The sequence below is a fragment of the Molothrus aeneus genome, chromosome 20 (genome assembly GCF_037042795.1).
Source record: "Molothrus aeneus isolate 106 chromosome 20, BPBGC_Maene_1.0, whole genome shotgun sequence".
NCBI classification, from domain to species: Eukaryota; Metazoa; Chordata; class Aves; order Passeriformes; family Icteridae; genus Molothrus; species Molothrus aeneus.
In genome coordinates this window covers 3,126,295-3,138,738 of record NC_089665.1, presented here as the reverse complement: position 1 = coordinate 3,138,738, position 12,444 = coordinate 3,126,295, and the positions used below count along the sequence as shown (strand labels likewise).

At 39.6% G+C, this 12,444-nt stretch overlaps 1 protein-coding gene across 1 annotated transcript in view; it reads left to right on the top strand.

Moving 5' to 3' along the window:
• The window catches only part of GTF2I (general transcription factor IIi), a 71,018-nt gene that overhangs the window by 38,050 nt on the left and 20,524 nt on the right, over positions 1-12,444 (top strand). The window contains exons 18-27 of the mRNA XM_066563238.1: positions 1,558-1,620; positions 2,748-2,852; positions 3,170-3,232; positions 4,810-4,992; positions 5,309-5,371; positions 6,029-6,130; positions 7,738-7,800; positions 9,010-9,114; positions 9,908-9,973; positions 11,975-12,158. Coding sequence (XP_066419335.1) covers positions 1,558-1,620; positions 2,748-2,852; positions 3,170-3,232; positions 4,810-4,992; positions 5,309-5,371; positions 6,029-6,130; positions 7,738-7,800; positions 9,010-9,114; positions 9,908-9,973; positions 11,975-12,158 — 997 coding nt within the window. The remainder of the gene's footprint in view (positions 1-1,557; positions 1,621-2,747; positions 2,853-3,169; positions 3,233-4,809; positions 4,993-5,308; positions 5,372-6,028; positions 6,131-7,737; positions 7,801-9,009; positions 9,115-9,907; positions 9,974-11,974; positions 12,159-12,444) is intronic.

The following is a 12,444-nucleotide window of genomic DNA, read 5'->3' as shown; positions in this document are numbered from 1 at the left end:
GTTTTACAAAAAAGATTTGGGTAATTTTGTCCTGCAGGAGTGCAACACATTAATGCAAGCCTTCATTTTAGAGCCCTGGGCTCTGCGTAGGTGAATTGCAGCACATCATCATCATCTTAGGTTACCTCTGTTGGTTTTTGTTATTTGTCATGATGATGTAAATTGATGCACAGGAAGTTGGGATTTTCTGGTTGTGTTCTTTCCTGATCCCTCATGTTGGGTTCTCCATAGAAACACATCCAAGCACTTCAGTTTAGTCTGGTTAAAGATGCTTCATCTGGGATGTTTTGTGATCTTCCTTTATTCTGTGGTTTGCTTTGGCTTATGAACACATCAATCTGTCTGCTTTTATAAGGTTCTGTGCAGTCAGGAATATATTTTCTGCTTTATATTTTTGAAGGCAGCCACCAGAGTTCTGATGGTAGCTCAGAAACAAGTGTGGAAATACAGTTAGAGCATTTGAGATGTGAAGTGTATTTGTGAGGATAAGTTAACATCCTAGGATTTTTTTTTCACAGAAATATTTTTTCACAGAAATAGATGAAGCCTAATTGAAATTGTAAATCTTATCCAACAACTCTTTTCATATTTCCAACAAATTGGGTTTTCTGATTTTTGTTTTGTTTTAATTTAAATGCCAAAATCACATCACTCTGGGGCTTGCTATAAGCAAACTCTGATGGTAGTCATCATTATTTTAGGTCATGAAAGGCATTTGTAAGGTCTCATCACCCAAGGTTTAAGGGTTTGGCAGGGTGTGAACAGTACATCATTGTCCTGCTGGCTTTGCTCTGAGCACGTGGCTCTCCAGCATGAGCTGTGTGCTTCTCAAGGCAGGTTTTGCTAGCAGCAGTGCTCCTTCTTGCAAATGGCATTAGTTTTGTCTGGAAGGTAGGTATCACCATAGTTAGGGGTTACCATTACATGAAATTCAGCAGCATTTCTTCTGATAAAGGAAAATGAGTTTCTGATACAATTGGCTTCCCTTTGTTTAACTGTAGTGCAGTTAAGTATAAATTGCTCTTTCTCACAGTGAGTGTTGATTGGCTAATCCTGCTTGTGTTGTTGGGGCACTCTGCCCCAACTGAAGCATTGTGATCATGAATTTCCCTCCTGTGTTTGATTGTTGGCCTTGCAGCCTCTTATGGAACTCTTGATAGCACAGCAACCATGAATCTGTAGAGCTGGTAAAAAAATCCCTAATCTGTGGGGACAGGCAGCCTTTGTTTGTATTGTCAGTAATCCTCAGTAAGAAAGGGCAATCTTCTTATGACTGTATTAACCCTAGAAAGCCAGGATGATGGAATTCCCTTCAGTCATAGCAGCAGCTCTGCAGTGTAGCATGTGCAGTTTAGCAAAAGTGTAATCCTCACCTCCTTGCCTTTCTCTGGAATTACTCAAAGGCTCATGGTAATCTATCTTTGCTCCTATTTTTGTTGCATGCTGTGAGTGCAAGGGGCTTCTTTGACACTGTTGGTTTAGATGCAGAGGCATGGAGTGTTTGGTTGAAAATCCTGTCCTTGTCCATCATTCAGCAGTCCTGTTTTTCCCTTTCAGATTCCTCCCAACATGACATGTCGGAAAAAAGTGAGGATCCTGAGGTTGAAGTCACTTTTGATGGTCAGTTCCCCACATCATTGATTTCAGTTGGTTGGGCATATTTCTATCTAAATTCTTCCTTTCTAAAGCCTGCATTACTTGGCAGTGAATGAAGAGAATTTTGTGCTGGTGTTGAGTGTAATTTCAATTGTGCACTGCTTGGTAAACAATATTGGTGAAGTTTTAGAAAACCACAATATACTGAAGCAGATTGGACTTGGTGAGCTGGTTTTGAAATGATTCCTGACAGCAATTTGTATCTTTTGCATAATTCTCTGATGTTGGTAATGACAAATATTCATTAAACTGAGAAGATGTTATAACATTCTTTCATTCTGGAGAAAACATTTATTTATAAACGCACTGTGGTTAGATGTAACATTTGTAGTTAAGAAATGCTTCAGGGAAGAATGGTACCAGAGCAGAAAGGCAGTGTTGTAGGTGGTGTAAGTGGAGCCTCAATGTGTCTGTCTGATATTGGTAACTGTGAGATCCAAACCTTTGCAGGGAGCAGCTCCCTTTGTCATCCAAGTGGCTCTAAAGCTGCCAAGCAGTGTCCCTGCAGTTCTCCAGTCTGTCCACTTGTGTGAGTTTAATGCAGATTTGACCTGTTTGATGAATTTCATCGGTGCCCATTGGTTTTACACTGGTTTGAAAGTGGGTTTAGAACATTTGAGCTCTTCCAGACAAAACATAGGCACTGTCTTTTGGGATCTACTACTGGTATGATATTACTTCCAGTTAGATAACACAGGTAGTCCCTATCTGCACAATATATTCTGTGATTCCTTTTGCTGTTGCATGGCTGTTTTATGATCATGCCACGCTCAGTCATGTTTTAGTAGACAATTTTGTTTTCCTTAGGAAAGTAGGTACCTCCTTAGGAAGGTAGCTTTCCTTAGAAGTAGCTTTGTTCTTTGCTCTTTTTTGCTTTGCACAGGCCTTTTTGAAGGAACAAGTTGTTCCTTCACAGGTAGGAATGGGAGATTTCTGAATTTACACAGTTAAGTAATTTGTTGCAAAATTTGGTGCCCTGGTAAGCACAGGTTCTTAATTCTGTTTTAGTTTAGAAATTCATGGCAGTTCCAGTGCTGCACTCGAGTTTCTTGGACAAAAAAAACAGGGTTTTATTTCATTGTTTCTTAAAGATGATGAGGATGACTATCCACCACCTGACAAGAGACAGAGGTGCAGCAATTCGTCTAGTGAAGATGCCAGTGTTGAGAGAAGAAAAGAAGAAGAGTTCAATTGTGGTAAGATAAAAAATCAAGATGATTTTGTTTCCTGCTGTGTTTTATGAAAAGGTTTTGGGTAATTTTGTGCTGCAGGAGTGAGACATTTTACTGCAAGCCTTCATTTAAGAGCCCTGGTCTCTGTGTAGTTGAATTGCAGCAGTATAATCATGATCATAGACTAACTCATGGTAAAATATCTTTGCTTCTATTTTTGTTGCATGCTGTGAGTGCAAGAGGTTTCTTTGACACTGTTGGTTTAGATGTAAAGGCATAGAATGTTTGTTTGAAAATCTTGTCCATGTCCACCATTCACCAGTCCTGTTTTTCCCTTTCAGAGTCCTCCCAGCCTGACTCGTCAGAAATAACTGAGAATCCTGAGGTTGAGGTCACTGTTGAAGGTCAGTTCTGCAGGTCATTGATTGCATTACTTGGCAGTGAATGAAGAGAATTGTGTTCTGTTGTTGAGTGTGATTTCCATTGTGCAATACTTGATAAATGAATGTGATGGGCAAGTTTTAGAAAATGACAATGTACTGAAGCATATTGGACTCGGTGGGCTGGTTTTGAAATGATGCCTGATAGCAATTTGTAAATATTGTGACTTCATCAGGTGCTGGTAATGAAAAATATTCATTAAACAGAGAAGATGTTATAACATTCCTTCATTCTGGAGAACACATTGATTTATAACCACATTGTAGTTACATGTGACATCTGTAGTTAAAACCAGCTTCAGGAAAGAATGGTACCAGAGCAGAAAGGCAGTGTTGTAGGTGGTGTAAGCAGAGCCTCAAGGTGTCTGTCTAATATTGGTAACTGTGAGATGCAAACCTTTGCAGGGAGCAGCTCCCTTTGTCATCCAAGTGGCTCTAAAGCTGCCAAGCAGTGTCTCTGCAGTTCTCCTGCTAGGATGTTGGTAGGAGGTGATCTGTGTTTCTTGCATTTGTGCATGAGTGTCCTGGCACTGCTTTAAAACACTGCTGAGATTGGCTTTTGCAGTGCTTGCTTGGGGAATTAGACTAAGAGCACCCAATCAGCAACTTAGAAAGTAGGCAGGGCATTTGTGAGAAAGTGGACACTTCTGGCATTACTTTCTGTGTTTTACAATGCAGCATGGAAATAACTCCACCATTACCTTGACAGAAAAGTTTCTATGGGAAGAGTCATTCAGTTCTGCTTATATGTAAAGGCCTTTAGCACAAGAGTAAAAGTGCTCTGAAAAGGTTTTTTGTGACAGAGTATAACAGAACCGTATAGGTTCAAGATATATCAATACGTGATATTGTACTTGCTAAGTAAACCATACCCTCGGTGAGGTGGGTGCATATTTTTCTGCATGTGAAATTAGTTTTCTTTGTCTACTCTACCCATTTGTTCTCTCTGAGGTTGGAGGTATTGGTAATTGGGCAGTTTAAAAAGCTCATTAGCTTAGGGAAGATAGGGATGGATTGGAAAGTGCCAGGCTGAGTAGCAGCTTTCTGACACATTGCTAGGTCTGCTGTTCTCCTGTCTGTCCACTTGTGTGGGTTTATGGCAGAGTTGACCTGTTTGATGAGTTTGACTGGCACCCATTATTTTTAAACTGGTTTAAAATCTGGTTTTAGAACATCTGAGCTCTTCAAGAAAAAACATAGGTGCTTTATTTTGAGATCATCTAGTGAAATGATATTATTTCCAATTAGATAACAAAGGCAGTCCTGATCTGCGCAATTGATTCTGTGATTCCTTTTGCTGTTGCATGGCTGTTTTATGATCATGCAATGCCCAGTCATATTTCAGAAGACAAGTTTGTTTTCCTGGGGAAGTACATGGGCAGCTTTGTTTTTTGCTCCCTTGTTCTTTGCACACGTGTGCTTTTGGAGGAACAGGTTGTTCCTTCACAGATAGGAACAGGAGCTTTCTGAAGTTGCTCATGTACATAATGTCTTGTAAAATTTGGTGCCCTGATAAACACAATTCCTTATTTCTGTTTTAGTTTCGAAATTCAAGGCAGTTCCCGTTCTGCATGCGAATTCCGTGGACAAAAAAACAGGGGGTTTTTTATTGTTTCTTAAAGATGATGATGAAGACAATCTGCCACCTGACAAGAGACTTAAGAGCAATAATTTGGCAAATGAATCTTCCGATGCTGAGAGAAAATCTGAAGAGTTCAGTTCTGGTAAGATAAAAATTCTAGATGAAAATACTTATGATTGTATTAACCCAAGAAAGCCAAGAAGATGGAATTTCCTTCAGGCATAGCAGCAACCCTGCAGTGTAGCATGTGCAGTTTAGCAAGTGTAATATTCCCCTCCTTGCCTTTGTCTGGAATTGCTCAAAGGCTCATGGTAAATTATCTTTGCTCCTATTTTTGTTGCATGCTGTGAGTGCAAGGGGCTTCTTTGACACTGTTGGTTTAGATGTAAAGGTATGGAGTGTTTGCTTGAAAATCTTGTCCATGCCCATCACTCAACAGTCCTGGTTTTTTCTTTCAGAGACCTCCCACCATGACATGTCAGAAACAAGTGAGAATCCCGAGGTTGAGGTCACCCTTGAAGGTCAGTACCATGGGTCCTGAACTTCAGTTGGTTGGGCATTTTTCTATCCAGAATGTGTTTTCTAAAGTCTGCAGTACTTGGCACTGAAGGAAGAGAATTAAAATTGTGTGGTGGTGTTGAATTTAATTTCAGTTGTGCACTGCTTGGTAAATGAAATTGGTGGAGAAGTATTACAAAACCACAGTATACTGAAGTATATTGGAGTGCTGGACTGGTTTTGAAATGATTCCTGACAGCAATTTGTATCTTTTGCATAATTTTCTAGTGTTGTTAATGAAAAATACCCATTGAACTGAGAAGGTGTTATAACATTCCTTCATTCTGGAGAGCACATTGATTTATAACCACACTGTAGTTTTATGAAACATTTGTCATGTTTCAGAAGACAAGGTTGTTTTCCTTGGGAAGTACATGGGCAGCTTTGTTTTTTGCTCTCTTGTGCTTTGCACAGGCCTTTTTGGAGGAACAATTTGTTCCTTTCCAGGTAAGAACAGGAGCTTTCTGAAGTTGCTCCTGTAAGTAATGTGTTGTAAAATTTAGTGCTCTCATAAACAGAATTCCTTACTACTGTTAGAGTTGTGAAATTCAAAGCAGTTTTAGTGCTGCACACAAGTTCCCTGCACAAAACCTCAGTGATTTCTGTTTGATTTCTCTTAGATTCTGACCATACCTACGTGTACCATGAGAGGAGACGGAGGAGCACCAGGTCGGTGAATGAAGAGTCCAATACTCAGAGAAGAAATGAAGAGTTCAATTCTGGTAACGTGAAAATTCAAGTGTATTTCATCACCCTGCTTTGTTTGATGAAAAGGTTTTCTGTAGTTATGTGCTGCAGGAGTCAGACACATTAGTGCAAACCTTCATTTAAGAGCCCTGGGTTCTGTGTAGATGAATTGCAGCAGTATAATCACCATCATAGGCTGCCTCTGTTGGTATTTTTGTTATTTGACTTGATGATGAAATTAGATGCACAGAAGATTGGGATCTTTTGGTTGTATTCTTTCCTGGTCCCTTCTGTTGGGTTCTGCACAGAAATGCATCCATGGGATTCAGTTTAGTCCGTTTAAAGATGCTTCACCTCAGATTTTTTGTGTACCTCTCCTTTATCCTTTGGTTTGGTTTCTTTTAGTTTAGGGGCACAATAATCTGTCTGCTTTTATAAGATTCTGTACAGTCTGGAGTATGTTTTTTCCTTTATAATTTTGAAGGCAGCCACCAGAGTTCTGATATCAGTGAAGGAAAAGATGTGGAAATAAAGTTATGGCATTTCAGATGTGGTTTTTGTGCTTATAAATTACCATCATTGGATATTTTTTCATAGAAATATTTGCAATGATGTCACCTAATTGAAATTGTACATCTTCTCCAATCATTCTCTTTTATATATCCATCAGATCGAGTTTTCTGATTTTTGTTTTGCTTTTAATCTCCCAAATCACACCATTCTGGGGCTTGCTATAAGCAAATTATGATGGTAGTCATAAATATTTTAAGTCATGAAAGGCATTTGTAAGGTCTCATCACCCAAGGTTTAAGGGTTTGGCAGGGTGTGAACAGTACATCATTGTCCTGCTGGCTTTGCTCTGAGCACGTGGCTCTCCAGCATGAGCTGTGTGCTTCTCAAGGCAGGTTTTGCTAACAGCAGTGCTCCTTCTTGCAAATGGCATTAGTTTTGTTTGGAAGGTAGGTATCACCATAGTTAGGGGTTACCATTACATGAAATTCAGCAGCATTTCTTCTGATAAAGGAAAATGAAGTTCATTGCCTGTGCTGGCTGCAGTATTAACTGAACTCATTGGAGAAGAGAAATCTGGGTGATTTGTTTTCCTCAGCATAATGCCATGTGCTTTATACCTGACTGTGAGGAGGGAGTGTGAGGAAGGGCAAGTGTGATAGGAAACGACTTGGACTCTGACTGTGCCTTGGTTTTGACTAGAATTTTATAGCTAGAGATGCTGAGTGTGGCCCTTTGAGTCAGACTAAGGTTTTGTAACACCCCTTTTTCTGAGATCTGTTGGTTCTTACTTCTGTAAGAGAAGTATGGAAAGTTGCACGTGGTTTTGCTGAATATTGTGAGATGTGGTGATGCTGGTTCCCCAGGCAGGAGTAAAGGTGAGCCACTTCACTGTAAAAACCCAGCTTTTTTAAGCAGTCAGCTGGTTATCAGTTACATACTTTTGAGTCCTTGCCTTTGTCTGGAATTCCTCAATGCTCATGGTAAATATATCTTTGCTTCTTTTTTTTGTTGCTGGCTGTGAATGCAAGGGGCTTCTTTGACAATGTTGGTTTAGATGCAAAGGCATGGAGTGTTTGGTTAAAAATCTTGGCCATGTCAATCATTCAACTGTCCTGCTTTTCCCTTTCAGATTCCTCCCAGCATGATTCATCAGGAGGAAGTGATGTTTCTGAGGCTGACCTCACTAGTGAAGGTCAGTTCCCCAGGTCACTGATTTAATTTGCTTGGGCATTTTTCTATCCAAAATGTTTTTTCCAAAGCCTGCATTACTGGGCACTGAATGAAGAGGAATTGTGTGCTGGTGTTGAGTGTAGTTTGGATTGTGCACTGCTTGGTAAACAAACCTGGTGGAGAAGTTTTCAAAAACCACAATATACTGAAGCAGATTGGACTTGGTGGGCTGGTTTTGAAATGATTCCTGACAGCAATTTGTACCTTTGGAGTAATTTTCATGTGTTTGTAATGAAAAATATTTATTGAACAGAGAAGATGTTATAACATTCCTTCATTCTGGAGAACACATTGCTTTATAACCACACTGTAGTTAGATGTAACATTTGTAGTTAAGAAATGCTTCAGGGAAGAATGGTACCAGAGCAGAAAGGCAGTGTTGCAGGTGGTGTAAGCAGAGCCTCAAGGTGTCTGTCTGATATTGGTAACTGTGAGATCCAAACCTTTGCAGGGAGCAGCTCCCTTTGTCATCCAAGTGGCTCTAAAGCTGCCAAGCAGTGTCCCTGCAGTTCTCCTGCTAGGATGTTGGTAGGAGGTGATCTGTGTTTCTTGCATTTGTGCATGAGTGTCCTGAATTAGATTAGGAGCACCCAGTCAGCAACTTAGAAAGTAGGCAGGGCATTTGTGAGAAAGTGGACACTTCTGGCATTACTTTCTGTGTTTTACAATGCAGCATGGAAATAACTCCACCATTACCTTGACAGAAAAGTTTATATGAGAAGAGTCAATAACTATAATAATAAAAAACAAAAGTTGCTTTCTTTTGAGATCTACTAGTGGAATGGTATTATTTCCAGTTAGTTAACACAGGTAGTCCCTATCTGCACAATTTATTCTGTGATTCTTTTTGGTGTTGTATGGTCATGTTATGATCATGTGATGCCCAGTCACGTTTCAGAAGACAATGTTGTTTTGCTTAGCAAGTACAGAAGCAGTTTTGGTTTTTTCTCTCTTGTGCTTTGCACAGGCCCTTTTGAAGGAACAAATTGTTCCTTCACAGGTAGGAACGGGAGCTTTCTGAAGTTACTCAGTTAAGTAATTTGTTGAAAATTCGGTGCCCTGATAAGCACAATTTCTTAATTCTGTTAGAGTTCTGAAATTCAAAGCAGTTCTAGTGCTGCACACAACTTTCCTGGACAAAAGGTAGTGATTTTGTTTTTGTCTGTTGAAGATAATGATGATGACTACGTACCCAGTGAGAGGAGGCAGAGGAGCCCCAAGTCAGCCAGCGACTCGGGCAGTAGTGGGAGAAGCAGAGGAATAAGGTTCAATTTTGGTAAGATGAAAATCCAAGATGATTTTGTTTCTCTGCTGTGTTTTATGAAAAGGTTTGGGGTGATTTTGTAGTGCAGGAGTGAGACATGTTAGTTCAAGCCTTTATTTATAGCCCTGGTCTCTGTTTAGATGTACTGCAGCAGCATAATCACCATCACTGGCTGCCTCTGTTGTTTTCTGTTTGTTTTATGTGACAACGTGATTGGACACACAGGTTTGGATTTGGATAAACTTTTTTTTTTTTTTTTTTTTTGCAGCTGTATTTTTTTTCAGAAATGGGATTTCTGGGGGTATTTTGCAACACCAGGACTTAGAGACATAATGGATTAAAGTAGAGAAGGGCAGATGCCTCCTGATCCATGTAGTTGTAGAGATTTCCACCATAACAACTCCATGTACTTTCTGTAAGCTTTATCAAGCTTTTGAGCACTCAAATCTAGGTAACTATCAACAGCACCTATAAAATGCCTTTACCCCTGGAGGCAGCAACAGCTGATGACTGAGCCACCAAAGAGAGAAATCATTACTGGAAGTTACTTTAACCTGGTTTTTGTTGTGGTTTTTTTTAACTTCATTTAATATACATCTTGTGGAAGTAATCTTTAACATTTTATTCTGTACTTTTCTCTTTTTTTAATGTATCCATGCATTTTAAGGATAGTCTGTACTGTACTCAGGAGGCACCTGTTTGCAAGTAGAAGTACACACTTCATATTTCATTTAGTGGTAACACAGATTTGACAAGATTCTCAGTTTTGTTTGTAGTCTGACATGTCCTCCTCTTTTCTTTGCAGACAAATGGAATACACGAATCACAGACTTGAGAAAGGAAGTTGAAGTGCTGTTTGAGAAAAAATATGGTATGTGCTCCACACCTTTCCAAGCCACTGCCTGTAGTCCTTTGTCACAGCAAGTGACAGACTGCTCTTTGGCATGCATCTTGTTCTTGCTTAGGAGCACACCAGCACTGACAGCACCAAAGGGCTAAATACTGTTAGAAGACATAAAATTGAGAAAAGTAGCTTTTTTTGGCGAACAGAGTAATTTCAAAATGGGATATCTGTGTTTGGCACCAAAGTGGGAAGCTTGATTTTATTTTTCAGTTGTGCTCAGTCTCCTGGAGCACCTGCATGCTGAAATATCTTGGGCACCCACCTTTGAGAGAGCTGTGCTTTTCTCTGCAATTACACTGAGTCTTTAGAGTGGCACTGCCACTCATTGATTGTTCATTTTTGATTATGATTGTTTTACAGTGAAGCAAAAATTATATATCCTAATGGCTCTTGGAAAGAAGTTTAACACAGCAGATGTGTTAGACTTTGGAATTTGTCTCCAAATGCTGCACTTAGATATGTTTTGTGTCCACATATCACAAACTACAACAGCATCAGTAAAGATTTAAAAATAAATGCTGGTGTGCCTCTGCCACGAAAAGTGGAAGCGCTTTCAGAATAGCCCTTGTGATTTGGATTTACTACATGTTTGGGATGTGACCATCATCTGACAATTAAACACCCACTGAAAGCAACCTGCACCAAGGCTATGCAGTTCAGAATCTGATTCACTGTATTTTAATTGCTGTAGAAAGGAGCATCATTCTTAGTGAATTGCTTTAATTTTGACTTTGATGTTTGCACGCAGCAAAGTTGGTTGAAGAAAATTAAGTTGGTTTAAGACAATTTAAGAGGTAGACACTATGGAATTAGTTGCTTCCCATGATGGTATTAACTAATCAATTTCTAGCAATACTACACCTTACTAGTAGGTGTAGTGAAAAAGTAACAGTCTAATTACAAGCAAAACAGCAACGGGCAAAAAATAAGAGTAAATAATCACTAAATACAAAATTGCTAAATGATGGCAACAATGGGAAATCCCCCCTTCCCTTCTCAAGTTGCTAGTTACTTGCTTTTCATTTGTTCCAAAGATTTCATTAGGAGGGCTGTGCTTTTTTCAGCAGTGTTAGAAGTGTATTTTTTATTTTGTTAGTGGTTCTTTGGATTTCTAAAATACACAGAAACTTCAGGAATTCATTGAAAAGATGAGATGTGTGCCCCTACTCCAAGGCATTAATGACTTGTAAGCCAATAGCAGTAACAAATGATAACAGAGCTAGAAACTGGACATGAACTGAAACATGCTTGGTTTATCATTAAGTTTAGATAACTTCATTTTTCAAAATGCTCTATTAAGCAAAACCAAAATAATGGCAATAACTTCATCTTTCAAAATGCTCTATGAAGCAAAACTAAAATAATGACAATAACTTCATCTTTCAAAATGCTCTATGAAGCAAAACGAAAACAGTGAGAATCTTCACTCTTAACAGGTGTGGTCACTGTTATTAAATGTTTACATAAAGGGAAAAGAGGATGGTCTGCATATATATGCAGGGCTGCAGCTTGTTTACTCTGAATCAAAGTGATTTTGCTATTAAACAAAGTCCCTCACAAGATGAATGCTTGAATGTTTAAATGTGCTGAGGGCTTATTGCCTGCATGCTAATTATCATGTTCATCAGAGTGATATCAAACAGGTAATTGAATAGAGCCACAAGCTAGTCTAATATTTTTATTCTCCTTTTTCATTAAAGCTGAAGCTATAAAAGTAGAGGGCCCAGTACGTGTCCCATACACAACTTTCCAGTCCCATCCAGAGGATTTGTTTGTGGAAGGGCTGCCAGATGGGATTCTAGTCTAATATTTTTATTCTCCTTTTTCATTAAAGCTGAAGCTATAAAAGTAGAGGGCCCAGTACGTGTCCCATACACAACTTTCCAGTCCCATCCAGAGGATTTGTTTGTGGAAGGGCTGCCAGATGGGATTCTAGTCTAATATTTTTATTCTCCTTTTTCATTAAAGCTGAAGCTATAAAAGTAGAGGGCCCAGTACGTGTCCCATACACAACTTTCCAGTCCCATCCAGAGGATTTGTTTGTGGAAGGGCTGCCAGATGGGATTCCCTTCAGGCGCCCGGCCACGTACGGCATCCCCCGGCTGGAGAGGATCCTGCTGGCCAAGGACCGCATCCGCTTCGTCATCAAAAAGTGAGGAGCTGTTCATTTTTGGCTCTACATTACTCAATGTTTTCTGCCTCTGCCACTTTGCTTCATTTTTCTTCACAGAATTCCAAACTGGTTTCTACTGGCATATGAATTTATGGTACTAAGGAGTGGTTTTTAGTTGATGTCCGTTTCAATATATTCAGCTTATCAGGCTGTCACAATCCCTCCTCACGGATGGGTTTCACGATGGTTCGTGGATTTGATCTCAGGGTGCAAAAAGAACCGACACAGCACAGGGGGTTTGCAGTAATAAACAAAACAAATGCAC